The 27,448-nt window shown below is 49.2% G+C and overlaps 1 protein-coding gene across 2 annotated transcripts in view; it reads left to right on the forward strand.

Annotated features, from left to right (window-relative positions):
- Positions 1-5,203: 5,203 nt before the first annotated feature.
- CSE1L (chromosome segregation 1 like) overlaps positions 5,204-27,448 on the forward strand; it is a 45,241-nt gene continuing 22,996 nt past the window's right edge. The window contains exons 1-3 of one of the 2 annotated variants that reach the window (XM_062204328.1): positions 5,204-5,322; positions 16,932-17,027; positions 21,773-21,915. In XM_062204328.1, coding sequence (XP_062060312.1) covers positions 16,943-17,027; positions 21,773-21,915 — 228 coding nt within the window. In that variant the 5' untranslated portion in view covers positions 5,204-5,322; positions 16,932-16,942. The remainder of the gene's footprint in view (positions 5,323-16,931; positions 17,028-21,772; positions 21,916-27,448) is intronic. The other variant, XM_062204329.1, reaches the window with a different exon arrangement.

Raw genomic sequence — 27,448 nt, forward strand, 5'->3', positions numbered from 1 at the left:
AGCTCTCTGCTGTGGCCCCGGGAGTGCAGTGGAGGATGGCCCAAGTGCTTGGGCCCTGCACCCCATGGGAGGCCAGGAGAAGCATCTGGCTCCTGGCTTTGGATTAGCGCGGAGCATCGGCCGCAGCGCACTGGCCGTGGCGGCCACTGGAGGGTGAACCAACGGCAAAAAAGGAAGACCTTTCTCTCTGTCTCTATCACTGTCCACTCTGCCTGTCAAAAATAAAAAAAAAAAGACTGGCGCTCCGTCTGGGTGTCCCATGTAGGTGGCAGTCACTCAAGTATTTGAGGCATCGCCTGCTACCTCCCAGGATGTATTAGTAGGAAGCTGGAATTGGAAGCAAAGGCAAGACTTAAACCCAAGTGCTCTAATATGAGATACAAGGCATCCCAAGAGGTGCTTAACCACTGTACCACAACACCTGTTCCCACCCCACCCCCCAAAATTTGCTTTTAATGTGTTGATTAAAGAGAGATCAAGCCATAGCTTTCAGTTAGTTGAGTTCTTATGGCAGGCATAAGCTAATAGTTAATTGGTAGTAAAATTTACCGTCTGTATTTAAGAAATATAATTGTTGATGTGGAGAATGTAATTTGTGGGTAAACATTTTTCAGCAAAGCTCCCTCACACACACAGTGAAAGAGGAGAAAAGTCCAGGTGTGACTTGCATATCTTTTGAACACATTTTAACTTACTAACTGAGCAATGGTCAGTTCTCAAGAGGAGAAAACTCTGGACTGGTACGGAGAAGACTGGCGGGCACCCAACTGGGCATTGAGTGAGTGGAGGTGACCTTAGGGTTCACACAGGTGGTCACATAAGGCGGCAATAAAATCTCGGGTTGGGGGGGGTGTGGGTTTTGTGGAGCAGCTGTGGCTTGGGACACCTACCTGCGTCTCGTATTAGAATGCCCGGGAGGAACTCTTCCTGCCTCCTTCCACTCCAGCTCCCTGCTGATGCACCTGGGAAGGCAGCAGGTGACAGCCCATGTGCTTGGGCCCTGCCAGCCATGTGGGAGACTTGGCTGAAGTTCCTGACTCTTGGCTTCAGCTGACCCAGCCTTGGCTGTTGCTGGCATCTGGGGAGTGCCCTGAGGGTAGAAGACCTCTTGCTCTCCCCTTGTCACGTTGTCTTTCAAATACATAGAAGTGTTAAAACTTTAAAAGAAAACCAAGACTTGCCTCTCCCAGACTCCATTCTTCACTGTGAAGTAACTGTGCAGCTTAACCTGTCCCCTCTGTCAGTCCATCGGCGTCCAAGTGCTGATCTCAGGGGTGCTAAATTTCATGGGCTTCGTGAAGAGCAGACTCTCTCCCTTTGGGAAGAGCCTCTCTAAGGAGACCTCATCTCCTCAGAGCATACGGTACCTGGATTTTACCTAGGACAGTGTTTTTCAACCTGGGACAGATGGGACAGTTGGCGGTTGTCACAGCAGAGGGGAGAGGCCAGGGATGCTCCTCCTACACAGCCACACAAGGAACCAGCCCCAGATGTCAGTGGTGCCAGGGTTGAGGACCAACAGAAGTGACTGTCCCTCCAGCAGTAGGACCCCAAAGCCACACTGTGGCAGGTACAGCCTTCTTTGACCTTCTGGTGGAAAAAGGAAAATGAAAACCAAAAACAGAGATCTGCTTACCCAACCTTTTTCGAAGGAGAGCATGCTGGGAACGCTGGTTCAGAACGGGCCACCTCAACCGTGTGCAGGATGCCACTTACCTGGCACTTGGGAAGGTAACTGCAGGATTACAGTCCATTTCTACGTCCCTGCAGACGGAGACATCACTCGGGCAAAGTACACTTTCTGAGGACAAGCGTGAACCTGGGTGGTGTGCCTGCTTCTGAGATGTCCGCTATGGGCAGTGGTCGGTGCAGCAGTTAAGATGCTCCTTGGGTGCAGTGGAGGATGGCCCAAGTCCTTGGGCCCTGCACCCCATGGGAGACCAGGAGAAGCACCTGGCTCCTGCCTTCGGATCAGCGCAGTGCACCGGCAGCAGCGCGCCAGCCGCGGCGGCCATTGGAGGGTGAACCAACGGCAAAAGGAAGACCTTTCTTTCTCTCTCTGTTTCTCCACTCTGCCTGTCAAAAATTTAAAAAAAAAAAAAATGCTCCTTGGGACACCCACATCCCATCCCAGAGTGCCTGGCTCCAAGCTGGTGATTCCAGCTCCCTGCTAATGCACACCTTGGGAGGCAACAGTCATGGCACCTGCACCCGGGAGACCCAGAGTTCCAGGCTCCTGGCTTCAGGCCTGGCCCAGCCCTGGCTGTTGCAGGTGTTTGGGGAGTGAACCAATGGATGGGAGCTCCCTCCCTGCCTCTCAAGTGTTTTTTTGTTTTTGTTTTTGTTTTTTGAAGAGGCAATTTTGTCTTTCCTAGAAAATGCCAAACCTTGGATAAATCTACAGACTTCATTAACCTAAATCCTGGTTGCTTAAAGGATTACTTTTCATTGATGATCAAGGAACCCATGTGTTCTAGGAAACTTCTTAGCTTGAGTGAATTTGAGCTGTGAGTGAGAAACAGGAACAAGCAGCTCCCCATCCATGGGAGAGGCCAGTGGGGAGGTCGTGGGGGCTGGAGAGAATGTGCAGAATACGGAACTAACCAGACGTTGGCAATAAGCAAACTGGCCTTAAAATTTATTTACTGGAGAGGCAGAGAGACAGAACTCCAACCCACTGGTTTGTTCCCCAAATGCCCAAGGACCTGGTTGGAGCCAGGAGTCAGCAAAGTAATCCCAGGACATTCATGTGTGTTGTAGGAGCCCAGTTACCTGGGCCATCCCTGCTGCCTCCCATGGTCTGCACTAACAGGAAACCACAGTCAGAAGCCAGAAGTAGGAGTTGAACCCAGGCACTCTGATGTGTTCCATGGTCGTCTTAACCACGAGGCTAAATGCCTACTTCAATAAGCAAACGACTGATACCGCTTTTTAAAATGTATCGTTCACAGCCGGTGCCGTGGCTCAACAGGCTAATCCTCTGCCTTGCGGCGCCAGCACACCAGGTTCTAGTCCCGGTTGGGGCGCCAGATTCTATCCCGGTTGCCCCTCTTCCAGGCCAGCTCTCTGATGTGGCCCGGGAAGACAGTGGAGGCTTGGGCCCTGCACCCGCATGGGAGACCAGGAGAAGCACCTGGCTCCTGGCTTCGGATCAGCGCGGTGCACTGGCCGCAGCGGCCATTGGAGGGTGAACCAACGGCAAAAAGGAAGACCTTTCTCTCTGTCTCTCTCTCTCTCACTATCCACTCTGCCTGTCAAAAAAAAAAAAAAAAGTATCGTTCACTTATTTTCACTTTACTTGACAGATCTTGCATCTGTGATTTCACTCCAAATGCCCATGGCAGCCGGGTGACAGGGAGCCAGGTGCTCGGGCCATCGCCTGCTGCCTGTGCAGAATGTGCACTAGCAGGGAGCAGAGCCGGGACCCAAACCCAGGCTCTCCTTGAAATTGCTGCCTTAAGAACCATTTTACGGGGCTGGCGCTGTGGCATGGTGGGTAAAGCTGCTGCCTGCAGTGCCGGCTTCCCATGTGGGCGCCAGTTCTGGTCCCTGTTGCTCCTCTTCCAGTCCAGCTCTCTGCTATGGCCTGGGAATGTGGTAGAAATGGCCCAAGTTCTTGGGCCCCTGCACCCATGTGGGAAATCCAGAAGAGGCTCCTGGCTCCTGGCTCCGGATCGGCGCAGCTCCAGCCGTTGTGGCCGTTTGGGGAGTGAACCAGCGACAGCAGACCTTTCTCTCTCTCTCTCTCACTGTAATTCTACCTGTCAAACAAAATCTTTCAAAAAAAAAAAAAGATGTATTTATTGATTTGACAGGCAGAGAGGCAGAGGCAGAAGCAGAGAGAAAGAGAGGAGAGAGATCTTCCATCTGCTGGTTCACTCCCCAGATGGCCGCAATGGCTAGAGCTGAGCTGATCCGGAGCCAGGAGCTTCTTCCAGGTCTCCCACATGGGTGCAGGGGCCCAAGCACTTGGGCCATCTTCCACTGCTTTCCCAGGCCATAGCAGAGTGCTGGAATGGAAGTGGAGCAGCTGGGACTAGAACCGGTATCCCTATGGGATGCTGGCACTGCAGAAGGCAGCGGCTTTCCCTGCTGCACAAATAAAATCTTAATAAATCTATCTATCTATCTATCTATCTATCTGCTGGTCTGGCCCAGCCCTGGATTATGGGGCATTTGGGAAGTGAACTGGCAGATGTTCGGGGGTTCTCTCTCTCTCTATGTCTCTGCCTTTCAAATAAACAAAGACATAAAAATTAAAGAATAAAATACAGGGGCTGGCGCTGTGGTGTAAAGGCAAAGCCTCCTCCTGCAGCGCCGGCATCCCACGTGGACACGTTTGAGCCTTGGTTGCCCTGGTTCCGATCCAGCTCCCTGGTGGTGCACCTGGGAAGGCAGCCGAGGATGGCCCAGGTCCTTGGGCCCATGCACCTGCGTGGGAGACCTGGAGGAAGCTCCTGGCTCCGGGCTTCAGCTTGGCCCAGCCCTGGTTGTTGCCGCCATTTGGGGAGTGAACCAGTGGATGGAAGACCTCTGTCTCTCTTTCCTTCTCTGTATAAAAAAAAGAAGAAAGAAAAAAAAAAGAAAAGAAAAGAAAAGAAACCGGAACGTTCTGTTAAAAAATAAAAAGGATAAAACATACAAGTTCGGTGGCACTTCTGTAATGGGTTGCTGGCTTCCGAGGCCCACATCCGCTGGCCCCTGCATTTTTAACTATTTATTTAATTGTTTGAAAGTTGGCTCACTCCCTCTCTGGGGCTCGCCCCGGGCCCGGGGAGCCACCGCCCCTCGCGTCACCCTGGTCTTCATGTTGGTCCCGTAGCACCGACCAAGAACTGACTTTTCCGTCTATTCGGTCTATTCTGTCTATTCAGTCCATTCTGTCCATTCGGTCTATTCGGTCTCTCCTGCGAGGGCGGGGCGCTCTCCGCCCAGCTGCCCCGCCCACTTCTCTGTCACTCAAAGTTATTCCAGACCCACCGCGTGCCAAGCCCGGACACCCAGCCGGCCACCCCCGCCCCCGCCCCGCGGGGCCTCAGGAACCCCGGGACTGTGACGCCCACCCGCCGGGCGCAGCCCCAGGGCATTGTCGTCTGTGACGTCAGCGCAGAACGAGCGGGGGCGCCATTGGCCGTTCCGGCCCGGAGCCTTCGTGGCCCCGCCTCCCGCCGCGGCTCCGCCCGCGCATGCGCCCCGCCCGCGGCCTCACAGCCGCGCCATTTTGCCGGGGTTTGAATGTGAGGCGGAGTGGCGGCAGGAGCGCGTAGTGCTGGCCACGGCCCGCGGCTGGGATTCCCTCCTCCGAACCTGTCTCCCCACGAGGTGAGGCGCAGGCCGTGCACGGCCCAGCAGGGTGGCTCGGGGGGCCCCGCCGAGAGAGGGATGTGGCGCCGCCGAGCGCCGGGAACCCTGCACCGCGCTGCGGGGCGAGGGCAGGAGGTGGGCCCTCGCCTCGGGCAGCGCGCGCAGGTGGGGCCCTCGCCGCCCCGGACGCGCCTCGCCGCGCCCCGCGGGGGCCTCCGGCCCAGGCCCCGTGGCCCGAGGCAGGTGAGGGCCGCTGAGGCGCGGCCTAACACGAGCCTCCCCGGCGCCCGCCCCTTCCCCTCCAGCGCCGCTCTGATTGGCTGCGCCGGCGCCGCGCCGCTCGCCGAGGCCGCTGCTCATTGGCCGCGCCGGCGCGTCCGTCCTCGGGCCGCCGCAGCGTGCGCGGGGCGCGAGGCCCGCTGGGCCCGGGGTGCGGGGCCGGGCGCGCGGTCGCGGCTGCAGCGGGGCCGGAGCGCCCCCGAGCTGGGCCTGCTGCCGCGGGCGGCGGGTCCTCCGTTCGCCTGGCCCGTGCGGCTGGCACACAGTAGAGCCCCGAGATGCAGGGGGCCCCCTGTTGGGGTTCGGAGGCCTTGGAATCCGGTCGCCCGGCGTTAACCCACGCTCAGCCTCTCTAGGGCTGCGGCTCGGGGCTAGGCACCTCCGTCTCGCCAGGCCTCCGTTTCCTTATCCGCGGAATGCGGCTAGCGTCGTCTCGGGCCGCGCGGAGTGGCTTTGAGGACCCGCCGAGTTGCGGTGGCCTGGGCTGACCTGGCCTCTCCCGGGCTCCCTGAGGGCATTCGCGGGTGTCTGCCAGCGTCCGCAGCCGTTGCCAGGCTCGGATGCCGTAGCCTCTGCCGTACCTGCAGGCCCTGGCTGCTCCGTTACCTTCTCACAGCTGGAAGCCGCGCCCCCGGCTTGTCCCAGCTTGGGCGGAGAACGGGCCCCGGCCCCGCGGTCCGGTCTCTGGCCCTGCGGTCCGTGTGTGCCCAGCTCTTGCTCTCTCTGGCTCTGGATGAACCCAGCCTCGCCCTCGGTGCCAGGGGGTTCTTTCCCTTCTAAATGAGGGCTGGGGCTGTGCAGGGTTGGGTGGGTGTGAGAATTGCTCTAGTTTTTTTATCTAATGACTTTATTGAACACCTTCTTAATCTCTGGGAATACAGTGAAAAAGCAAAGATGGACAAGTCCCTGCCCTTGAGGAACTTTTATTTTAGTGGTGATGAGTGACACGACAGAATGAAGGCAAAGAAGGCGTCTCGGTTTTATTTACTTATTTGACAGCTAGAGTTACAGACAGTGAGAGGGAGAGACAGAGCAAGGTTCTCCTTCCACAGGTTCACTCCCCAAATGGCTGCAATGGCCAGAGCGAGGCCGATCCAGGAGTTTCTTCTGGGTCTCCCACGTGGGTGCAGGGGCCCAAGGACTTGGGCCATCTTCTACTGCTTTCCCAGGCCACAGCAGAGAGCTGGATTGGAAGAGGAGCAACCGGGACTAGAACCAGTGCCCATATGGGATGCCGGCGCTGCAGGTGGAGGATTAATCTGTGCCACAGCGCTGGCCCCAAGAGGGTGACTTCAAGTGGTTTTTTTTTGTTGTTGTTTGTTTGTTTTAATTTGAAAAGCAAGAGACAGATCTTCCATCTGCTGGCTTACTCCCCTAATAGATACAACAGCTGAGGTGAGGAGCCTGGAATTTTTTTAAAAAAATTTATTATACTTATTTGAAATGCACAATTAGAGAGAGAGATATCTAACATCCATTGGTTCACTCCCCAAATGTTCACAACCACCAGGACTGGGCCAGACCAAAGCCAGGAACTTCTTCCATTTTCCCAAATGGGTGCAGGGGCCCAAGGATTTGGACCATCCTCTGCTGTTCTAGGCACATTAGCAGCGAACTGGATCTGGAGTGGAGCAGCCAGGGCTTGAACCTGAGTCCACACGGGATGTTGGCATCACAGGCAGTGGCCTTTACCTGCCTGCTGTGCTACCACCCTGGCCCCAGAGCCTGGAGCTCAATCCAGGTCTCCCTGTTTGGGCCATCACTTGCGTTCTGCCAGGGTGCTCATTCTCAGAAAACTGGAATAGAAAATGGAGCCAGGACTCAATCCGAGGCACTCCGATGTGGGCCGGAGGTGACAGACAGTTGAGTGGAGATCATACAGAAGAGGTGAGAGCGTAGGACATTCCTGCAGAGAGAATAAGAAGTGCAAACGCTAGGGACTGGAACAGATTTGGAATAATAGAGGGACATCCAGTTGCTGGAGTGCTGTGTGGTGAGGGAGAAGTACCTAGGGGCCAGATCACATAGGACTTGGTGGGCTATGTGTGGAGCTTGGCTTTTATTCTAAGTGCTGGAGATCTCTGGACAGCAGACCGTGCGTTGAGGTGTTAGACTGTGTTCTGATGTTTGTGTGTGCTAGATAGTTTTGATTCATTGGAACGCTTACCCTCTCCCCAGATGTAAGCCCCAAGAATGGTTCTAGAACATGAAATAATATCAAAAGGAAAAGGCACACATCTTGGATCATCTTATGTCACAGATGACTGTGATATGGCCTTGGAAAGCAAAGCTTTTTTTCTCAAAAATCTTCGTCTATAACAAGGCCAATAGGAGAAGGCTAGACTTAGATCCAGCAAGAAGAACTTGGAATTTAGTTAATTCTGTTATAATTGATTTACTGTGGTATGTGAATTTTTTAAAAAATTTATTTACTTGAGAGGCAGAGTTACAGAGGGAGAGGGGGAGAGAGAGAGAGAGATCGTCCATCCTCAAGCGGCCACAGCAGCAGAGCTGGGCTGATTCGAAGCCAGGAGCTGCTTCCAGGTCTCCCACGTGGGTGCAGAGGCCCGAGGACTTAGGCCATCTTCTGCTGCTTTCCCAGGCCATATCAGAGAGCTGGATTGGAAGTGGAGCAGCCAGGTCTCGAACCAGCGCCCATATGGGATGCCGGTGCTTCAGGCGAGGGCGTTAATCCACTGCGACACAGCGCCGGCCCCATCCCACGTGTTGTTTTTTAATTGTCTGTTGGTGGAGATTCCAAAGATAGTTCTGTGAAGGAATTGAAAGATCCTCTTATTTAAAGGCGATGAGATTTTTTTCATTTCTAGTTTTGAGTCTTTTATATCACTGACACTTTTTACATTTATATAAAAATGTCAAAGTACTTTCACCTGTGGTCAGATAGATACTTTAAACTGCGATCTTGCTGAGCTTTCTCTAAAGTTCCTAATCTGTCAAATTTTGCCGAGTCAGAGCTAAACTAACTACAGGTTGGGTATTCCTTATCCGAAGTGCTTGCAACCAGGGTTTGGAGTTGCTAGGGTTTTGGAATATTTGCATAGACTTCAGCAGCTGAACATGACTTAATCCAAAAATCTGAACGGCTTCAAAGTCTGAGACTTTAAAGAGAGTTGTATTTATTTACTTGCATTTTATCCGAAAGGCAGACTCACAGATTTTCCCTCTTCTGATTCACTCCTTAAATTCCTGCAAAAGCCAGGCCAAAACCAGGAACCTGAGCCTTGACTGCTGCATCAAACAGCTGCCCCCCCAAATCTGAAACTCCTTGAGTAACAGCATGGCCCTGAAGAGTTTCAAATATTGGAGCATTTTGGATTTTAGGTTAAGGATTCTCAGCTGGTGTTTGGTTTTTCTGTCATGGTTTTAAAATTAGTGTCTCCACCTCTTTCTGCATGTCATTCTTAATCGACCAGAATATGAAGAATGGTAATGCTTTTTGATGGAAGAATCCAGGCTATCCAGCTGTTTAAAACAGTCCAACAAAACGTAGTAGGTGCCCATTGCTGTTGACGGCTCTGGGGGAGACAGCAGTCTGGATCTCTGAGATGATATCACAGTAAGACAAGGGGGACGCCGTGGTGCAGCATGTTGGGCTGCCACCTGCAGCTGGGCATCCAGTGTGAGTGCTGGTTCACTTCCGACCCAGCTCCCCCTTGGTGCGCCTGGGGAAGCAACAGAAGATGGCCCTGAGTGCTTGGGCCCCTGCCACCCATGGGGGAGACCTAACTGGAGTTCTGGGTTTCTGGCTTTGGGCTGGCCTGGCCCAGCCTGTGTGTAACTCTCCCTCTCAAATAAAATAAACAAATAAATCTTAAAAAAAAAAAAAAGATTTGTTTATTTGACAGGCAGAGTGACAGGGAGAGATCTTCCCTCTACTGGTTCAGTCCCCAAATGACCACAACTGCTGGGGCTGGTCCAGGGTGAAGCCAGGAGCCTGGACCACCCATCCGGGTTTCCCATATGTGTGGCAGGTGCCCAAGTACTTAGGTCATCATTCCCTACCTTTCCAGACATATGTAGCAGGGAGCTGGATCTGAAGTGGAACAGCTAGGACTTGAATTGGCACTTTGATATAACCTGCTCTCCCACAGTGCTAGCTCCCAGGCAATGTTCAAGATCCTAGGCATAGAGACAGAGGGCCTGCCTTCAGTCGCTTCTAGTCTAGTGTGTGTATCACACAACAATAAATCAAAGGATTTCAAGTGAGAATGGTCTCTTAACAGTAAAAAACAGATCTGAAGTGGATATAGCACGGAAGCTCTGAGATTTTCACTGTGAGCCGAAAGCTAACTGGTGCCCATGGCTAAGTTAGAGGAAGCGCCTTGGCACAGTCACGGAGAGCTATCCTAGTGGTTTGAGAAACAGACTTCTATGATTAGAAGATAGAGCCAGGAAGGAGATAGACCCTTGCCATTCATTGTAAGGAGGTTGTTGTGTTTTTTTTTTGTTTTTGTTTTTGTTGTTGTTTTTAAGATTTATTTACTTGAAAGGCAAAATTAGAGAGGAGACACAGAGATCAATCTTCTATCCACTGATTCACCCCCTAAATCCCCCTAAATGGCTGCAATGGCCAGAGCTGGGCCAGGTGGAAGCCAGGAGCTTCTTCAGGGTCTCCACGCGGGTGCAACGACCCAAGGACTTGGGCCATCCTCCGCTGCTTTCGTAGGTACATTAGCAGTGAGCTGGATTGGAAGTGGAGCAGCTGGGACTCGAACCGGTGACTATATGGGATGCCAGCACTGCAGATAACTGCTCAACCATCTGCGCCGCAGCGCTGGTGTCCGAGTTGGGCTTTTGATAAAGTAATTATGAGGGGTCTGAGAAATTTTGATTGAACATTATACAAGTTCTGGAGCCCCATAATTAAGAAAGTAAGTGAAAGGGCCAGCATCCTATATAGGTTCAAGTCCCTGCTGTTCCACTTCTGATCCAGCTCCCTGCTATGGCCTAGGAAAGCAGTGGAAGATGGCTCAAGCGCTTAGGCCCCTGCACCCATGTGGGAGACCTGGAAGAAGCTCCTGGCTCCTGGCTTTGGATTGGCTCAGCTCCGGCCGTTGCAACAATTTGGGGAGTGAACCAGCAGATGGAAGATCTCTCTCTCTCTGCCTCTGCCTTTGCCTCTCTGTAACTCTTTCAAATGAATAAGTAAATCTTAAAAGTGTTAGTGAAATGCCTTTATTGAAGGATGTATTTAAACACTGAAGGTAGACCCAGTTAATCTCTTAACACTGCACGTCCTCTTCTCGTAATATACAGTTTCCAGCGTGCCGCCTTGGATAGGAACCAGCAAGGTAGCACCTGTCTGTAAATGGTATGGAATTGAGAGGGTCTTGATGTTCATTCCCATAGAATGGTCTACTTCAGGTCAAAAGGGGTGAGCATATTGGTAAAATGTGTGGAATCAGTCACAATTTCAGTTTTCTGTTTTAGAGACAGAGCTGTATTGTAAAGATAAAATAGCCAGGTTCAAGCAGATAGTTCACTTTCGAAGTGATTTGTGGCTGCTGAGAAGTAGCCTGCATAAGCACAGCATTAGATAGAACTTTTTTTTTTTTTTGGACAGGCAGAGTTAGAGACAGAGAGAAAGGTCTTCCTTCCGTTGGTTCACCCCCCAAATGGCCACTACGGCCGGCGCACTGTGCCGATCCGAAGCCAGGAGCCAGGTGCTTCCTCTTGGTCTCCCATGCGAGTGCAGGGCCCAAGCACTTGGGCCATCTTCCACTGCTTTCCTAGGACATAGCAGAGAGCTGGATCGGAAGAGGAGCAGCCGGGACTCGAACTGGTGCCCACATGGGATGCTGGCACTGCAGGCAGCGGCTTTTACCTGCTACGCCATAGCATTGATCCCGTATGATGTGATCTGAATGCATTCTTCTATCTTTGTTCCTTTGCTCTCACTATTATTTCCTTTGTGACATGAGTCCTTATTCCTTATTCTCTTTTGCCTGTCTTAATCTATTCTTTTTTTAAATTATTATTATTATTATTATTATTTATTTTTTGGACAGGCAGAGTGGACAGTGAGAGAGAGAGACAGAGAGAAAGATCTTCCTTCCGTTGGTTCACCAACCCCCAATGGCCGTTGCAGCTGGCGTGCTGTGGCCGGCGCACCACACCGATCCAAAGCCAGGAGCCAGGTGCTTCCTCCTGGTCTCAGGGCCCAAGCACTTGGGCCATCCTCCACTGCCTTCCCGGGCCACAGCAGAGAGCTGGCCTGGAAGAGGGGCAACCGGGACAGAATCCGGCACCCCGACCGGGCCTAGAACCTGGTGTGCCGGCGCCACAGGCGGAGGATTAGCCTACTGAGCCGCGGTGCCAGCCCTGTCTTAATATATTCTTCAAGGTGCTGCAGACTCAGAGCTATTGGGAAATCTTTGATGGCCACATACCCCAGTGGCGCCTCTTGACTTCTAGCAGTGAAGGTGCTGTCTGTGATTTGGCTCTCCTACTCCAGGGAACAAGTATGTTTCAGAACTTTTGTGTTTTAGTACACGTGCTGTAGATTTTGCATCATCCCCACTGCATCCTGGGGTAGTATGCTATAGTCAAACACATCAATATTTCTTTAGTTACAGGGAACAAATTTACATACTAAGTGAGGTAAAATTCTTAATAGCTTTAGCCAGTTCAGGCCAAGTTTTGCTGCCAAAGAGTGCCACAAACGTGTACTGAAAAAACCTTTATTGATTTTTGGATTTCAGAACTCTGGAAAGGGATTATAGGCCTGTATTTGGCATTTCAGTTATTTCTTGTCTCACTATAAATGTAATACATATAAGTAATTGTAGGCAGTAGAAAATATGAAGACAATAGGGGCTGGCGCAGCGAGTCAAGCTGACGCCTGGACTGCTGGCATCCCTTATGGGTGCCAGTTGCAGTTGAAGTCCCGCTTGTTCCACTTCTTTTATTTTTATTTTTTTTTAAGATTTGTTTATTTTACTTGAAAGTCACAGTTACATACACAGAGGGAGAGGCAGAGATAGAGACCTTGGCCACAGCAGAGAGCTGGATCAGAAGTGGAGCAGCCGGGACTAGAACTGGCGCCCATATGGGATGCTGGCATTGCAGACCAAGGCTTCACCCGGTATGCCACAGTGCTAGCCCCTGTTCTACTTCTGACCCAGCTCCTGCTGATGTGCTCCAGGAACCAGCAGAAGGTGGCCTCTGTCTGTCTCTGTCTTCAAATAAATAAAATGTGAAGAGAATACACTTCCTTCTGGGGTGGGTATTGTGGCCACGGCTGGTAATGCTGGCATCCCGTATTGGAATGCCTGCGTGTGAGTCCCAGCTACTCTACTTCAGATCCAGCTTCCTGCTGATGCTCGTTCTGGAAGGCAGCAGATGATGGCTCCGGGATTTGAGTCCCGGCCACCATGTGGGAGATGCAGATGGAGTTCCAGGCTCCTGTCTTTGGCTTTCTGTTTAGGGCCTTTGGAGAGTGAACCAGTAGATATCACTACTGTCGAGTTTTACGGGATGTGAGTAAACATTTTTAGTGTTTGGGTTTTTGTTTGTTTTTTAGTTTTTTTTTTATTTTTAATAATTTGAATTATGATATTAGTGACTTTTTTCCACTTTTATTATATTGGACAGCACTTATGCATTTAATTTTTTTCTTCTTTGTCTTAGAAACCTCAAGTTAATTTGGTACATGGTTTCCCTGAAAAGCCTATGTTTTCCCAGTTTCCTTACATCTACATGTGGTTTTGTGTCTAAAAGTTGCCTAATGGGTCCTAAGCAAAAGTGAGCTCTTTTTAAAAAGCTCTATTGGGATATAATCTACATACTGTAAATTTCTTTTTCTTTTTCTTTTTTCTGACAGGCAGAGTTAGAAAGGTCTTCCTTCCGTTCACTCCCCAAATGGCTGCTACGGCCGGCGTGCTGGGCCGATCTGAAGCCAGGAGCCAGGTGCTTCCTCCTGGTCTCCCATGCAGGTGCAGGGCCCAAGCACTTGGGCCATCCTCCACTGCCTTCCCGGGCCACAGCAGAGAGCTGGACTGGAAGAGGAGCAACATAGACAGAATCTGGCGCCCCGACCGGGCCTAGAACCTGGGGTGCCGGCGCCACAGGCGGAGGATTAGCCAAGTGAGCTGTGGCACTGGCCCTGACATACTGTAAATTTCATCCAGCGGCTGGCGCAGCAGCATAGTGTGTAAAGCCATCACCTACAGTGCCGGCATCCCATGTAGGCTCTGGTTCAAGTCTCGGCTGCTCCATTTCTGATTAATCTCCCTGCTTTGGCTGGAAAGCAGTAGAAGATGCCCCAAGCATTTGGGCCTCTGCACCTGCATGGGAGACCAAGAAGAAGCTCCTGGCTCCTGGCTTCAGATTGGCCCAGCTCTGGCCATTGCAGCCATTTGGGGAGTGAACCAGTATATGGAAGACTCTCTCTCTCTCTCTCTCTGCTTTTCAAATAAACAAATAAATCCTTTAAAAAATTCATCCATTTTGGTGTACTGTGATGAGGCTTACTAAATTTAACCTATTCTTCATCCATCAATACAGTTCTTTTTTTTTTTTTTTTTTTATCCATTTATTTGAAAGTCAGAGTTACACAGAGAGAGAAGGAGAGGCAGAGAGAGAAAGGTCTTCTGTCCACTGGTTCACTCTCCAATTGCGTGCAATGGCTGGACCTGCACCGATCCGAAGCCAGGAGCCAGGTGCTTCCTCCTGGTCTTCTATGCGGGCCCAGGGCCCAAGCACTTGGGCCATCCTCCACGGCCTTCCTGGGCCACAGCAGAGAGCTGGACTGGAAGAGGAGCAACCAGGACAGAATCCGGTGCCCCAACCGGAATTAGAACCCGGTGTGCCGGTGCCACAGGCGGAGGATTAGCCAAGTGAGCCGTGGCACTGGCCAACAGTTTAGCTCTTAAACTACATATTTCCTAGCCTGTGCTGCCAGCTATAGACCTTTTATTTATCTTAAATCTTGTAGTGTTATATGTGAATGGTTTTGGACAGTCAAGCATATTCTGTGATTCTGTTTTATGATTTAGGCCTTTTTTTTTTTAAAGATTTTATTTATTTATTTGAAAGGCAGAGTTAAAAACAAAAAGAGACAAAGTTCTTCCATCTGCTGATTGACTCCCCAAATGGCCACATTGGCCAGAGCTGGGCCAATCCAAAACCAGAAGCTTCTTCTGGTTCTCCCAGGTGTATGCAGGGGCCCAAGCACTTGGGCCATCTTCTATTGCTTCCCCAGGCCATAGCAAAGAGCTGGGTTGGAAAAGGAGCAGCCAGGACACAAACTGGCGCCCATATGGGATGCTGGTGCTGTAGGTGGCGGCTTAGTCCACTGCACCACAGTGCTGGCCCCTACTTAGGCCTTTAAAAAATGTTAGCTGTTGGCCGGCGCCGCGGCTCAATAGGCTAATCCTCCGCCTGTGGCACCGGCACACCGGGTTCTAGTCCCAGTCGGGGCGCTGGATTCTGTCCTGGTTGCCCCTCTTCCACGCCAGCTCTCTCCTGTGGCCCGGGAGTTCAGTGGAGGATGACCCGAGTTCTTGGGCTCTGCACCCACATGGGAGACCAGGAGAAGCACCTGGCTCCTGGCTTTGGATCAACACGGCGGCCATTGGAGGGTGAACCAACGGCAAAGGAAGACCTTTCTCTCTCTCTCACTCTCACTGTCCACTCTGCCTGTCCAAAAAAAAAAAAAAATGCTACTATAGTATTTTGTAGATGTTTCTTTATTTTGTTTTTTGTTTTTATTTTGGAAAAGCAGAGTTAGAGATCTTCTATCCACTGATTCACTCCCCAGATGGCTGCAATGGTTGGCCTGGGCCATCCTGGAGCCAGAAGTCTGGAATTCCATCTGGGTCTCCCACATGAGTGGTAGGAGCCCAAGCACTGGAGCCATCCTTTGCTGCTTTCCCAGGAGTATAAGCAGGGAGCTGGATCAGAAGTGGAGCAACTGGGATTTGAACCAGTGCCCATATGGGATATCATTGTTGCAGGCAGGGACTTAATCCACTGCGCCAAAACACTAGCCTCTAAATAAAAGTTATTTTAAAAAAATAGCTATTTAATTTGGAAGGCAGAGTGAGAAAGAGAGTGATCGTCATCTGCTGATTCACTCCCCAGATTCCTGCACAGCCAGGCCTAAGTCACTTGGGTCTCATGTCAGTGGCAGAAACCCAAGTCCTTGGGCCATCATTCACTGCCTCTCGGGTGCGTTAACAGGAAGCTGGATTGGAAGCACAGAGTAGTGGGTGTTTAACCATATCCTCTGATACGGCATGTGAGTGTCCCGTGTGACACCGTGCTACGCTGCCTGCTCCAGAAAGCTGAGAGGAAGGCGATCTCCCGTCTGTTCCTCCAGATGCCCTGCGCTCTTAACGCAGTCCAGGAAACCAGTCGTCTGTCGTCACAGCTGCCAGGGTCTGCATTAGCAGGAAGCTGGAGTCAGGAGCCAGGGGCTTTGATATGGGACACGGGCTTTTTTTTTTTTTTTTTTTTTAAAGTTTTATTTATTTATTTTGGAAGAGTTAAAAAAGAAAAAGGGGGAGGAGAGCTCCCATCCACTGGTTCACTCCCCAGATGGCCGCAGTGGCCAGCTGGGCCAGGTTGAAGCCAGAGCTTCATCCAGGTTTCCCACGTGCATGGCAGGGGCCCAAACACTTGGGCCATCTTCCACCGCTTTCCCCAGGCCATTAGGGAGCTGGATTGGAAGCGGAGTAGCCGGGACTTGAACCAGCGCTGGTGTAGGATGCCAGCCTTGCAGACAGTGGCTTTACCTGCTATACCAAAACGTTGACTCCACAAGCATTTTAACTGGCATCTCAACCACAGAGCCAAACACTGGCCCAGAAAACTGCTCTTTAATCATCATCACAGATGTCATCTTTGGGAATCCAGTGACATCCCTGGATACAGACGCTCAGCACGTAGTTTGTAGTGCGGACTGGTCACTTCGCGCTGCGTACACAGAGAAATTTACTCTGCTTCCTTTAATCTCAGCTTCTTACGGACTCCGTCTGCTTTCACTGTGGAATTTTTAATAAAGTTCTTCTAATGGATAACTTTTCCACCTGCAGTTAGCCTTCTCCAGAGGATCAAATCAGTTAAACATGATGCTTTGAACAGGCTCTTCAACCTTAGCTTTCTGTGCCTCTTGAAATTGTGGCGTTTTCTCCTTTATCTAGAAGTTACCTGTTTGAAAAACAGACCATCTTGTGGATGCTTCAGTTGAGAGTCAAACTTAGCCCCTATCGAAAATATCAAATGGGTGACTGTCGAGAGGTGGAACCCCTGATGTGAAATGATTCGTATTGTGAATCACTGTGTCCCCCAGTGACCAATTACCCAAAATTCATTTTTTGTTTTAGATTCTATAGCTATGGAGCTCAGTGATGCAAATTTGCAAACTCTGACAGAATATTTAAAGAAAACCCTTGATCCCGATCCTGCCATCAGACGTCCAGGTAAAAAGAATAAATGTTGGTTTTGGTTGGTTCATTCTTTAAGGACAGATGAGAGAAATCCTTGTGTAGTCTGTCTGCTTGTAAATTCAGAAAAAGGAAAAAAGGGGTTGTACTTGGATCCTCAAGGATAGCTTGTAGTGTTTGTTTGACTACTTTATAGTCATGAATTTTACAGGTTTTTGTTTGATAAAAATGGTTTTTATTTGGTGTCTTCTGGCATAAAAAAATACTAGTTTAGGAATAAAAAGTACTGATACATTGAGAGTTCTTTCCGAGTCTTTCCAAACTTAAAGCCTGACTATATTAGAATTTGGTAATTTGGTCATAGAGAGGAAAGTAATTGCGTACAGGGTGATTCAAAGCATGGAATCAAGTAATCAGGTGTCTCTTAATCTTCCGGTTGGGTTTGGTTTAATTAATAGATTTTGTTTTTTGTTTTTTTGTTTTTAAATTTTTTGACAGGCAGAGTGGACAGTGAGAGAGACAAAGGTCTTCCTTTTGCCGTTGGTTCACCCTCCAATGGCCGCCGCGGCTGGCGCGCGGCGGCCAGCGCACCACACTGATCCAAAGGCAGGAGCCAGGTGCTTCTCCTGGTCTCCCATGCGGGTGCAGGGCCGAAGGACTTGGGCCATCCTCCACTGCACTCCCGGGCCACAGCAGAGAGCTGGCCTGGAAGAGGGGCAACCGGGACAGGATCGGTGCCCCGACCGGGACTAGAACCCAGTGTGCCGGCAGCAAGGTGGAGGATTAGCCTAGTGAGCCGCGGCGCCGGCCCTAATTAATAGATTTTAAAACCTAGAATGAGCTCCTTCTTCCTCTCCTGGGTTTTATCAGTTACATTGGTTTTTATTTTTTAAGATTTCTTTATTAGAAAGGCAGAGATGGAGAAGGAGAGAGAGATCTTCCATTTGCTGGTTTACTTCCCAAATGGTCACAATGGCTGGGGCTGGGCCAGGCTGAAACGAGGAGCTAGGTGGTTCATCCAGGTCTCCCAGGTGGGTGCAAAGGCCCAAGGAGTTGGGCTGTCTTCCACTATTTTCCCCAGGCATATTAGAGGGGAACTGGATCAAAGTGGAGTAGCCAGGGCTCAAACTGGTGCCCATATGCGATGCCGGCATTGGAGGTATACCACAATGCTGGCCCCTGCCAGTTACCTTTAGAAAACTTAAGTATAACCTTAGAATTTCAAACTCAGGATTCACAGGAGTTGGTATGAAGGTAAGTGAGGGAGGCAGGCCAAGTTGGAGCTGGTAATACATGCATACACGCCCTGGTTAAGGGGCAAATGCTGTTTGGAGCCACCTAAATTTAGGCATTTAGATCAGTTTTGCAAGAACAGATTTCTAACTTTGAAAAATACAAAATATATCCTCATTTTTTAAATGATAGCAACCACAAAAATTTTTGAAACAAATAAAACCAAACTACTTACAGGGAGTGGAGGTCTTGTGAGCACTCATGAGGTTAATCCCTATGTAAGTCATGTTAACTCACTAATGGGATCTCACCTAGAGGACTGTGGAAAGGTCTCCTGGCAAAATTGAGTGCATGTGCTCATAAAGTTGTGTGTGCTGTAGTGAAGAGACTCAGACATGTTCATGTACACATCGCTATTCTGAAGCAAAAACTGATTTTCTCGTTAGTGCTTGATGGTAGTGTTTATGGATAAAGGAAATTAATTGCTCTAATCTTTGAATTTCCCAGCCACCCCTATTAAAAATTATTTTTAATAGTATGTTTTTGCAAGATGATGATATTTCTATATGAATCTAGGACATATTGTAGAAATAAACTGGTTTTTTGGAGAAAGTTATGGATACAGCATTTCTCAGGATCGTTTAATATCTGTAAAATGATGTGGAGATGGAAACGTGTAGTGGATCCCAACTTACAGATCCCACTGTGCTCCCTTGATCGTTGAGCTACAGCACTGTTAAGAATGAACTGGGGGGCTGGTGTTGTAGTGTAGTGGGTAAAGCCACTGCCTGCAGTGCCAACATCCCATTTGGGCACCAGTTTGAGACACGGTCGCTCCACTTCCGATCCAGCTCCCTGCTGATGGCCTGGGAAAGCAGTGGAAGATGGCCCAAATCCTTGGGCCCCTGCGCCCTCATGGGAGACCTGGAAGAAGTTCCTGGTTCCTGGCTTCAGATTGGCTCAGCTTCAGCTGTTGCAGCCATTTGGGGAGTGAACCAGCCGATGGAAGTCTCCACACACACACACACACACACACCCTCCCCCGCCCTGCTTCTGCCTCTCTGTAGCTCTGCTTTTCAAATACATAAATAAATATTTTTAAAAAAAAAAAAAATGAACTGGAAGACCTTTGAGTATGTACGGTCACTGTGAATTTTATGTATATAAGTTGGAGGAAATGAACACAGGAATAAACTTCAACTCCTGAGAAGATACTGGATACTGGTTATGATTTATGAAAGAGACTTGCCAGTTTATGTGGGCTTTCCACATGGGTGCAGTGTATTGCCCTATCTGAAATGCTGACCACCAACTAGGGTTGAAACAGCCTCCTGTACTTGTGGAAAACCACGGTATGTCCCCTCCTAAAAAACATTTACAGGGGCCGGTGCTGTGGCATAGCGGATAAAGCTTCTGCCTGCAGTGCCGGCATCCCATATGGGTGCTGGTTTGAGTCCCAGCTGCTCCACTTCCGATCCAGTTCTCTGCTATGGCCTGGGAAAGCCCAGTTCTTCTGCGCGGGATACCTGGAAGAAGCTCCTGGCTCCTGCCTTTGGATCAGCGCAGCTCCAGCTGTTGCGGTCATCTGGGGAGTGAACCAGGGGATGAAAAACTCATTCATTCATTCATTCATTCATTTCTCTCTCTCTCTCTCTCTCTCACTCTCACTCTCACTCTCACTCTCTGCCTCTCTGTAACTCTGCCTTTCAAATAAATAAATAAATCTGAAAAAAAATTTACAATTCAGTAGTCCTACACATAAGACTTAGATTTAGTCTATCTGTTAAGATGCTGTGACCCACATCAGAGTACCTGGATTCAATTCCTGATTTCCAGCTCCCTGCTAATGTGCACCCTGAGAGGCAGCATTGATGGCTCAAGTGATTGGGTTCCTGCCACACATGTGGGAATCTGGGATTGATTTCCCAGCTCCTGTCTTTGTTTAGGCCAATACTGACATTTGCAAGCATTTGGAAAATGAGCCAGCAGATTGGAGTTCTCTCTGTGTGTCTCTTCATGCCTCTGCCTCTTCCTGTCAGATACTATTTAAAAGATTGATTTATTTATTTCAATGAGTTATAGAGAGAGGGAGAGACAGAGACATCATCCATCTGCTGATTCACTCCCCAGATGTCTGCTACCAGCCAGGGCTGAGCCGGAGCCAAGAGTCAGCAGCTTCTTCTGGATCTCCCACATGGGTGCAAGGGCCCAAACACTTGGGCCATCTGCTGCTGCTTTTCCCAGGCCACTACCACGGAGCTGGATCAGAAGTGGAGCAGCCAGGACACAAACTGTTGCCCACAGGGGATGCAGGCATCGTAGGTGGTGGATTTACCTGCTGTGCCACCAACCAGCCCCTCAAATAGATATTTTTTGCATTTTCATCAACTTTTAACTTTTTAATGGTTTAATTTTTTTTGCTTGAAATAATTATGGGGAGAGCGAGCGAGCGAGATAGAGAACTTCCATCTACTGGTTCACTCTCCAAAATGATGTTAATGGCTGGGGCTGGGTCAGGCCAAAGCCAGGAATCCAGGAGCTTCATCTGGGTCTTGTATGTGAGTGTAGGGGCCCAAGGACCTAGGCCATCTTCTACTGCTTTCCCAGGCACATTAGCAGGGAGATAGATAGGTGAAGGGGGTCAAGGCAGGACACGGTCATGGCAGCACCTTTCATATACTGGAACCCAGAACTGCAGGGAAGTGAGTTTGCTGTGGGACTGCTTGCTGCACAGTGGAACTGGTGATCTTCACCAAGGGTTCTACTTTCCACCATTTTTGTTCTCATCCTGTTTCAGATTGACCTCACACATCTTCCTCTGGGAGGCCCTGCTCTCAGCTGCCACAGGAGGAAGAAAAGAAATGGGCTCAAATCGATTTTTTTAAAAAATTCACAGAAAATGCATATTAAGGAAAGGCATGGATTTCAAAATTTTTTCCAGCAAACTAAGCTTTTTAATTGTATTTTTTAATGAACTTAAAAATTATTATTTTTTATTTTTTGGAGACACAGAGAAAGAGCTCCCATCCCCCCAATGCTCAGGTGCTGGCCAGGGTTGGGCTAAAGCCAGGAGCCAGGAACTCAAATCTAAGTCTCCCATGTGGATGACAGGAGCTCATTTACTTGAGCCATGACTGCTGCCTCCCAGCAGCATTAGCAGGAAGCTGGAGTTTTGGAGCCCAGGGCGGGCATCTAACCCAAGTGCTCCCATATAGGCCACGGTTGTTGTAACCAGTAGGACAGACCCCCATCACGAACTCTTTGAAATATGTGTTTATGTATTACCATGAATTAACTAATTTGGTCTTCATCATAGTCCTATAAAAGAAGTATTGCTGTATATAGTACCAGTAACATCCTGGAATGAGCTACAGGTGTATGACTTTTACCCTGAAGTTACTTATCTCTCTGAGGAATTAAAGTGAAATCCTGTAGACCCACATAGGTTTCCTAAGGAAAAATAGCCTAATGTTTTAATTCTCTGATCCTTCAGATACACATACTTTGGTTGTAAGAACAAATCTTCTAACATGAAAATTCTTTTATAGCTGAGAAATTTCTTGAGTCTGTAGAAGGAAATCAGAATTACCCATTGTTGCTGTTAACATTGCTGGAGAAGTCCCAGGATAATGTCATCAAAGTGTGTGCATCAGTAACGTTCAAGAACTACATTAAAAGGAACTGGAGAATTGTGAGTATTTTGCAAATATTTGTATATAATTTAATGTCCTGCATAAGATTTAAAAGTTTCAGACATGATTTAAAGAAAAAAGCTCCTGTTCTTTTTTTTGAATTCATATAAATTCCTTCATGTTTGTAACTTACGTTGCTTTAGAGGGTATGATTTGGTTTTAACCTATTATGGTTGAAATGTAACCCGAGTTCACTGTCTAATGAAGAAACATTTTGTGAGAAGGCAGTCTAAATGGATAACTGAAGTAATTTCTGTTGTGGACTAGGAAAATTAGAGCTGAAAAAAATCATATTTAAAATGTAGAATGCCAGGCTTGGCGCTGTGGCTTAGTGGGCTGAGCCTCTGCCTGCAGTATGGGTAATGGGTTTGTGTTCTGGCTCCTCCTCTTCCAATCCAGCTCTTTGCTAATGACCTAGAAAGCAGTGGAGAATGTCCCGAGTGCTTGGTTTCCTGCACCCACGTGGGAGACTTGGAAGAAGCACCTACCTCCTGGCTTTGGATTTGTTGAAGCCATTTGGGGAGTGAACCAGCAGATGGAAGACCTCTCTCTGTAACTCTACCTCTAAATAAATAAATAAAATATTTTACTTATTTATCTATTTTTTAAAACATTTATTTATTTATCTGAAAGAGTTACACAGAGAAGAAGAGGCAGAGAGAGAGGTCCTCCATTCTTTGGTTCACTCCCCAGTTGGCTGCAATGGCCAGAGCTGCGCCAATCCAAAGCCAGGAGCCAGGAGCCTCCTCTGGTTCTCCTACATGGGTACAGGGGCCCAAGTACCTGGGCCATCCTCTGCTGCCTTCCCAGGCCATAGCAGCGAGCTGGATCGGAAGCGGAGTGGCTGGGACGAGAACTGGTACCCATATAGGATGCTGGCACAGCAGGCGGTGGCCTCACCTACTATGCCACAGCGCCTGCCCAAAATATTTTTTTTTTTTTTTTGACAGGCAGAGTGGACAGTGAGAGAGAGAGACAGAGAGAAAGGTCTTCCTTTTTTGCCGTTGGTTCACCCTCCAATGGCCGCCACGGCCAGTGCGCTGCGGCCGATGCTCCGCGCTGATCCAAAGGCAGGAGCCAGGTGCCTCTCCTGGTCCCCCATGGGGTGCAGGGCCCAAGGACTTGGGCCATCCTCCTCTGCACTCCCAGGGCCACAGCAGAGAGCTGGCCTGGAAGAGGGGCAACCGGGACAGAATCCGGCGCCCCGACCGGGACTAGAACCCAGTGTGCTGGCGCCACAGGCAGAGGATTAGCCTATTGAGCCGCGACGCCGGCCTAAAAATTTTTTTTTTTTTTTTAAGACTTATTTATTTGACAGGTAGAGTTAGAGAAAAAGGTCTTCCTGCCTTTGGTTCACCCCCCAAATGGCCGCCATGGCCGGTGCTCCGCCAATCCGAAGCCAGGAGCCAGGTGCTGCCTCCTGTCAAAATTTTTTTTTTTTTTTTAATGTAGAATGCCAAATAATTTAGAATTTAAATTTTTGGTTAGGGATTTTGGCCTGTGTCTTGTGGGTTATGGAAATACAAGGGTACTTCAAGGAGTTCATGGAAAAATAGAATTAAAAGGTAAGTAAATTTTTGAAATTCATATAGGTTTTTTTTTTTTTTTTGGACAGGCAGAGTGGACAGTGAGAGAGAGAGACAGAAAGGTCTTCCTTTTTGCCGTTGGTTCACCCTCCAATGGCCGCTGCGGCCAATGCGCTGCGGCCGGCGCACCGCGCTATTCCGATGGCAGGAGCCAGGTGCTTCTCCTGGTCTCCCATGGGGTGCAGGGCCCAAGAACTTGGGCCATCCTCCACTGCACTCCCGGGCCACAGCAGAGAGCTGGCCTGGAAGAGGGGCAGCCGGGACAGGATTGGTGCCCCGACCGGGACTAGAACCCAGTGTGCCGGTGCCGCAAGGCAGAGGATTAGCCTACTGAGCCGTGGCGCCGGCCGGAAATTCATAGTTTTTTCATAATGCACATTTTTCCATGAACTAAAAATTATTTGAGAACAAGAAAGAAAAAGGGAATTCCCATCCACAGGTTTTTTTTCCTCCAAATGCCCAGGTAGGGCTGGGCTAGGCCGAAGTTAGGGATCTGGGAACTCAATCCAGGTCGCTTACATGGGGTGCTCAATATGTGTCTACCATGTGTGTGGTAGGGACCCAAGTACTTTAGCTATCATCTGCTACCTCTCAGTGTGCACTGTAGCAGGAAGATGGAATTGGCAATAGACACTACTGAAATCCAGGTGCTCTGATTTGGGGTGTGGGTATCCCACTAGGTGGCTTGATAAACTTTCTGAAGAACTCTTGAATATTCTGATTTCTTAAAAACTACCTTAATTTTTTTTTTTTTTAATTTCATTTGAAAAGCAGAGGGACAGAGACTGAAATCTTCCATCCACTAATTTGCCCCCTAAGTGCCTGCACCAGCCGGGATTGGGCTGGGTTGACACCAGGAGCCTAAAACTCAATCCAAGTCTCCTGCATGGGTGGCAGGGACCAAATTGTTGCCATTCTCTGCTGCCTCCCGTGATGTGCATTAAGAGTAAGCTGGATGGGAAGCAAGGAGCCCGGAGGAGCCAGCACTCAAACCAGGCATTCCCGTGTAGGGTGGGAGTGTCCAAAGCAGCAGTTTGACTGCTCTGCCAATTGCCCACCCCTGTGTGTGCTACTTTTAAGTTGTGTCTTAAAATCATAAGTTAGGAAACAGGCATTTTCCATACATTTATAGGGGTGGGGTCATCCTATCCTGCCCGTGGATCTTGATAAGGCCCACAAAATCATTTGGCTTTGCCCTGCCAAGATAACTGTGGAACTCAAATCTACAGCAGGCTAGTTTGTGTCTGTGTGTCTGTGTGTTTGTGTATGTGTGTGTTTAATGATTTATTTCATTTATTTGAAAGGCAGAGTTACAGAGAGAGAGATCTTTCATCTGCTGGTTTACTCCCCATTTGGCTGCAGTGACTGGGGCTGGGTCAGTCTGAAGCCAGGAGCCAGGAGCTTCTTGTGGGTCTCCCATGTGGCCCAAAGACTTGGGCCATCCTCTATTGCTTTCCTGGGTGCATTAGCAGGGAGCTGGATTGAAAGTGCCGGCGCCGCGGCTCAATAGGCTAATCCTCCGCCTTGCAGCGCCGGCATACCGGGTTCTAGTCCTGGTCGGGGCACCGGATTCTGTCCTGGTTGCCCCTCTTCCAGGCCAGCTCTCTGCTGTGGCCCGGGAGTGCAGTGGAGGATGGCCCAAGTGCTTGGGCCCTGCACCCCATGGGAGACCAGGAGAAGCACCTGGCTCCTGCCTTCGGATCAGCGTGGTGCGCTGGCCGCAGCGTGCCAGTCGCGGCGGCCATTGGAGGGTGAACCAACGGCAAAAAAGGAAGACCTTTCTCTCTGTCTCTCTCTCTCACTGTCCACTCTGCCTGTCAAAAAAAAATAAAATAAAATAAAGAAAAAAAAGAAAGTGGAGCATCCAGGACTTAACTGGCGACCATATGGAATGTTGGCATTGTAGGCAGCAGCTTAACCCATTAGATACCACAACACTGGCCCCATCAGGCTAGTTTTTAAGTTAATTTTGCATCGCGCATGAATTGTGTTATAAATATCCAAAGCCCTTAGCAGAATAAAAGGTTCCTTACCCCTGATGGAAAGTGGTTCTCAACTGGGGACCAGGTGATGTTGCCAATATTTGGAGACTTCATAGCGTGGAGGATTGCTACTGGCATCTAGTGGGTGGAGGCCAGGGGTTCTGCTGTTCATCCCACAGTGTACAAGGTACCTCTCAACAGCTCCTGATCCAGAATGTCAGCAGTAGTGAGGCTGAGAAACTCTGGCTCATGATAAGGGAAAAAAAAGTTACTTGGCCGGCACCACGGCTCAATAGGCTAATCCTCCGCCTTGCGGCGCCGGCACACTGGGTTCTAGTCCCGGTTGGGGCGCCGGATTCTGTCCCAGTTGTCCCTCTTCCAGGCCAGCTCTCTGCTGTGGCCCTGGGAGTGCAGTGGAGGATGGCCCAAGTCCTTGGGCCCTGCACCCCATGGGAGACCAGGAGAGGCACCTGGCTCCTGGCTTCAGATCAGCACGGTGCGCCGGCTACAGCGCACCAGCCGCGGCGGCCATTGGAGAGTGAACCAACGGCAAAAAAGGAAGACCTTTCTCTCTGTCTCTCTCTCTCACTGTCCACTCTGCCTGTCCAAAAAAAAAAAAGTTACTGATAAGTGGTAATAATGTAGAAAATATTAAGATTGAAAGAAATATTCATGTTTTCTAAAAAGTCAACTTGAAACCGCTCAAGTATTTACTTAGAATCTTGCATTCCATGAATTTGAAAACTGAATACTGTTTTTAAGCTTGTATAATTGGTCAAATATTACCACATGTGGTGAAGAAATGACTTGGGAAGTCTTAGAAACAGTGTTTACACATCCATCCCTCCCAGCAGGCCTTGTGACTGCTGCTTGGGATGCCTGCATTCCATATTCTGCTTCCTGTCCAGCTTCTTGCTGGTGTGTCCTGGGAGGCAGCAGGTGATGTTTCAAGTGCTTGGGCTCCTGTCTTTGGCTTCCTGTCTTTGGCCTGGCCTAGCCCTGCCTATTGTGGCCATTTGAGAAATGAACCAATGAATGGGAAATCATCAATCAATCTCTCTCTCTTTCTCTCTCTGTTGTTCTGCCTTTTAAATAGAATAAAATAAATAAACATTAAAAAAAAAAATCCATCCTCCACTTGAAAGCTTGCTAGGCCTCTGTCTTGATTTGTAAAACTAGAGAGACTTCCAGAACCCCTTTGGGTGATGGCATCCCGGATGCATTCTCATCAGTAACAGTCAAAGTAAGAGGGAGACTTTTTGGGGGAAGCTTTTATTTATTTATTTGAAAGGCAGAGTTACAGAGATTCCCAAATGGCTGCAATGGCCAGGGCTGGGCCAGACTAAAGCCAGGAGCTTCATCTGGGTCTCCAGCATGGATGCAGGGCCCGAATAGTTGGGCTTTCTTTGGCTGCTTCCCACATGCATTATCAGGAAGATGGATTGGAAGTAGAACAGCCAGGACTTGAACTGGTGCCCATATGGGATGCCAGCACTTTAGGCGGGAACTTAACCTGTTGCACCAGAGCTCTGGCCTCAGAAGGCTTTAGATGAGAGTTAAATTGAAGCTTTTAAAGATGAATATAGATTACATAGTATATATCCAAATATTTTATTATACATTCCTTTTAGCTTACATATAGAACTTATATTCTTAATTGGCATTAGGAATTCAGAACTCCATTGACTAGCATGTGAAATATTTGCAATTGGGAGAGAAAAGTACATTTTGGGGGAAAGGGCTCATGCTTTCATCACATTATTAAAAGAGTCTGTGACCCACGGAAACAGGGTAGTTTCCACCTTTTTCTATTCATGTTAGATAACTAAGAAATAGGAGAGGTAGTTATGACATTGCTTTGGGCACTCTGGAGTTAGTGGGTTCAAGTACCAACTTGTTGGTAATGGTCTTCTTGGGAAGCAACAGGTCAAGTGCTTGGGTCCCTGCCACCCGTGTGAGAGACC

Source organism: Lepus europaeus, chromosome 10 (genome assembly GCF_033115175.1).
Source record: "Lepus europaeus isolate LE1 chromosome 10, mLepTim1.pri, whole genome shotgun sequence".
Taxonomy (NCBI): domain Eukaryota; kingdom Metazoa; phylum Chordata; class Mammalia; order Lagomorpha; family Leporidae; genus Lepus; species Lepus europaeus.